The sequence below is a fragment of the Eucyclogobius newberryi genome, unplaced genomic scaffold, assembly GCF_026437365.1.
Source record: "Eucyclogobius newberryi isolate DKJ021-1_F unplaced genomic scaffold, fEucNew1.0.hap1 SCAF_13, whole genome shotgun sequence".
Taxonomy (NCBI): Eukaryota; Metazoa; Chordata; class Actinopteri; order Gobiiformes; family Gobiidae; genus Eucyclogobius; species Eucyclogobius newberryi.
Window position 1 is genome coordinate 35,057,660 of NW_027315757.1, and position 3,536 is coordinate 35,061,195.

General features: G+C 48.0%; 1 protein-coding gene across 1 annotated transcript in view; it reads left to right on the top strand.

Moving 5' to 3' along the window:
* il2rb (interleukin 2 receptor, beta) overlaps positions 1 to 3,536 on the top strand; it is a 4,107-nt gene continuing 571 nt past the window's right edge. Inside the window, 10 exon segments of the mRNA XM_072442263.1 lie at positions 1 to 190; positions 440 to 526; positions 602 to 746; positions 823 to 883; positions 1,222 to 1,315; positions 1,463 to 1,620; positions 1,684 to 1,870; positions 1,935 to 2,051; positions 2,125 to 2,195; positions 2,856 to 3,536. The exon segment at positions 2,856 to 3,536 is cut by the window's right edge and continues 571 nt beyond it. Coding sequence (XP_072298364.1) covers positions 148 to 190; positions 440 to 526; positions 602 to 746; positions 823 to 883; positions 1,222 to 1,315; positions 1,463 to 1,620; positions 1,684 to 1,870; positions 1,935 to 2,051; positions 2,125 to 2,195; positions 2,856 to 3,536 — 1,644 coding nt within the window. The 5' untranslated portion in view covers positions 1 to 147.

The window sequence follows — 3,536 nt, forward strand, 5'->3', positions numbered from 1 at the left end:
TCCTCTGACTATCAAACAGCCACATGGGGCTTCCTGTAAGCCCTGCGGTCACAAGTGGAAAATGTCATCGGGCACTTAAAATAACAAGTGAGAGAAGCGTGTGAGGAGAGATGGAGGGATAATTGACAGAGAGGCAGTGCTGGAGACATGCTCAGAGGATGCCACTTCAATCAAGGAGCCAAGGATACCAGTGAGGTACATTCTTGCCTTAACTGATTCGATTATTGTTCTATTCTTCCGTCGCTCAGTGCATGAGTGGGTTTTCCCCACATATGTTTGAGTTGTGGAGTCCAAAACGGACAGAACATTCAATCAAAGCCGCTTGATGCTTCTTCTGTCAGTCAAATGTTCTGATAGCAAAGTAATCCACGTTAGTTTGTGTTTCTAAGTCAACAGTAGCTCTGAATGTGTTGGTGTAACGTGTGTGTTTGTGTTGAAGCCATGGCAGTGGGGTTTCAGTGGTCCATGTACTCGGCTCTGCTTCTTCTTTCGGTGCACGCAGCTCAGCCGCCCCAAAGCCTGCAAGGTACGAGCTCCTGTGGTCTCTGTATTACTGTGCATGTCGTGAACCAGCCAGATGTGACTTTTGTCTGGCCTCCAGGGCTTTACTGCGTCAACGACTTTGTGAGAAATGTCACTTGCATTTGGAGACGCTCCGCATTTCACCCCGGCTCGGACTGTTGGGTGTCCAGCGTCAGGAAGACGTACGTGGATGACAACGGCAGGAGAGAATCCAAAGATCTTGTGTGAGTCTGCAATATAGAAGACGGTCGTGTCACAAGAGAGAGAGCCAATGGTCATAACTGATTGAAATGTGTCCAGCCACAGATGCAAATTAGAAGGACACGGAGGGTTCCCAAGATGCACCTTTTCCTTTGACATGGTAAGTCCTTTCTACTGTACAACTGTAGATGATAGAAATAAGATAAGTCGCCCACATTTCCCCACAACGACCCAAAACACTCTCAAAGCCTCACCACAAAATACTGCTGTGCATTCATTCACGCTCGACTATCAGTGTAAGAGGGTCAGACAAAGGTTATTTAGGATCTTTTTAAACGCTCTAATTTATACATTATGAGTCATTTTAGTCGTAAAACATCTCCATGGAGACGAGCAGGCCTCTGTCCCTCCGTCAGAAACTACTCATGACTAACCGATCTAAAACTAGGAAACTTTTTTTTATTTTATTTTTATTTTCAAATCTCTTTTTCACTTTAGGCTTTTAATCCATTTGAAACGTTGCCAAGCATCAGTTGCACATGTAACGGAACATTGATTGAAACCCAAAGAAAATATTCACTGAAAAATCACAGTGAGTACAACAACAACAACAACAACAACAAAACAACAACAACAACACCTTTATATTGAATTGTAGTCGTCTTTTGTTTCCTCTCATGTTTAATTCAACTTCTGCATCTTCCTCTTCTTCTTCCTCTTCCTCTTCCTCTCTGAACAGTCAAAATGGCCCCGCCCGGCGCTCCCTCCGTCAACACCACCGTCAACATGACCAGGATATGGTGGAGTCTCGGTCGTCCTCGCTCCAAATTCGTCAAATCATTCGACTTCCAAGTTCAGATCAAACAGCTTCACCAGTCGTGGGACGTGAGTCCCCGTGTTACCATGGTGATGGTTTTCAGTGGCGTCTGTGGAAATGTTGAACGTAATCTTTGTGTTCAGGAAGTGAAGAGTCAAACTTCAAAGGTCCAAGAGATTACAATATGGCAAAGGTTAAAGGGTCATCTCCAGGTTCGAGTCAGAATGAAGTCTCTTCAGTGGGACGGGGGCCACTGGAGCGAGTGGGGCCCCACCACGTCCTGGACGTCCCGGGGGACAGTGGAACCAGCCGCAGACTCCATGGGACAAGGTGAGTTTTTAGAGTATTTCATTGAATGTTAAATAATAACACATTTATCCGTTCTTGTTTTCAGCCACATCTCGGGGCCAACCGTCTGTGCTGGTCTTCATACCGTTGGCGTTCAGCCTGGGACTGTCCTTTGTCTCCGTCCTGGCTTTTTACATGTGTTGCACCAGAAAGAAGTGAGTGAGCTCCAAATGGAACTTCAGTTGTCGTCTCTTTGTCCCGCCTCACGTGCCACTGTTGTTCCAGGTTCCACAGAGAGAAGAAGACTGTTCCAAACCCTTCCAAATACTTCTGCACGCTGCACTCAGTTCATGGAGGGAACTTGAAGGTGGGACACAGACCAAACCTTTGCTTATTGATGAACTGAGGGGAATGATCTAGAATATGATGATGTCATACTTCCAGATCATGGTTTTCATTATGAATAACATGGTTTTCTCACAAACGTTATCCAAAAAGTAAAGTCACATATGTTGAACCTCATCATTTCTATTAAACTAAACCAGGGGTGGGCAACCTGCGGCCCGCGGGCCACATGTGGCGCGTTTGTCTTTATAATCCGGCCCGCCAAACATGCAAAGTCATATTAAAAAGATTGCCCTCAGGCATCTGTCTGCACTTGTGTCCTTAATATAATAAATATGACGTGAAATGAATTAAATAACAGATTTAATAGCGTGCATTTGACAGAAAAGTGATATTTTATTTGATATTTAATTTCTTTGATTTTTTTTTCACACCAATCATCGGGGGCCGGCCCTCCGCTACTGGCCTGGATTGGAATATGGCCCCCCCTGGACTAGACCCTAGAACTTACTATATAGTAGATTACAGCAAATATACATTTAAGGCCTATAGAATGCTGTGACGTCATTATTACATCATTCATAACACAAGCCTGTCGTGGGAATGAGCCAAATAAAAACTAATTGTCCATGAAACATACGACTGAAAGAGACAATATCTAAGTCCATGATGTCTCCTGCAGAAGTGGCTGAATCCTGCGCCAGAGCCCGAGTCCTTCTTCCTGTCGCGTCCGTCCGAGGACATCTGCGTGGTGGAGGTGTGCGACTCGCCCTGCGGCTCGCCCTTCTCGCCCTGCGGCTCGCCCTGCAGCTCCTCCGCCCTGATCCACTCGCCGTCGGCAGGTGACCCCCTCTCCGCAGGCTCCTCCTCCTGCTTCTCTAACATGGACTACTTCATGTCCAGTTGCGGCAGCAGCTCGGCTCACACTGGCAGCTGCAGTAACCAGGGCAACGTCCTGAGTCCACACAGGAAGCTCCAGCTGTCTCTGTGCCCGTCCCTCGTCTCCTCGTCCATCTACGAGAGCCTGCGGAGGGAGCCACAGAGCCCGGACTCTGGGTTTGGGAGGTTTGAAGAGCAGGACATGGACAGCCAGAGTTCTCCGCTTCTCCTCCACCTGCCCGTGTCCTCGTCCTTGTCCCCCGCGTCTCACGTTTACCCTTCTGCGGTGAACTTGGTGTTCGATAACCACGCGCTGGAGGAGGACGCGCCCGTCACTGCTTCTCCTGCCGTAAGTGGGACCCTGCTGGGCTGGCCGGGGACCGAGCCCATGTGCAGGGCCTCGTCCTTACCAGTGGACACCAGTAAATCAGGCTATCTCACCCTCAAAGAGCTGCACACAACCTTCAGCAACAAGTCCATCTGA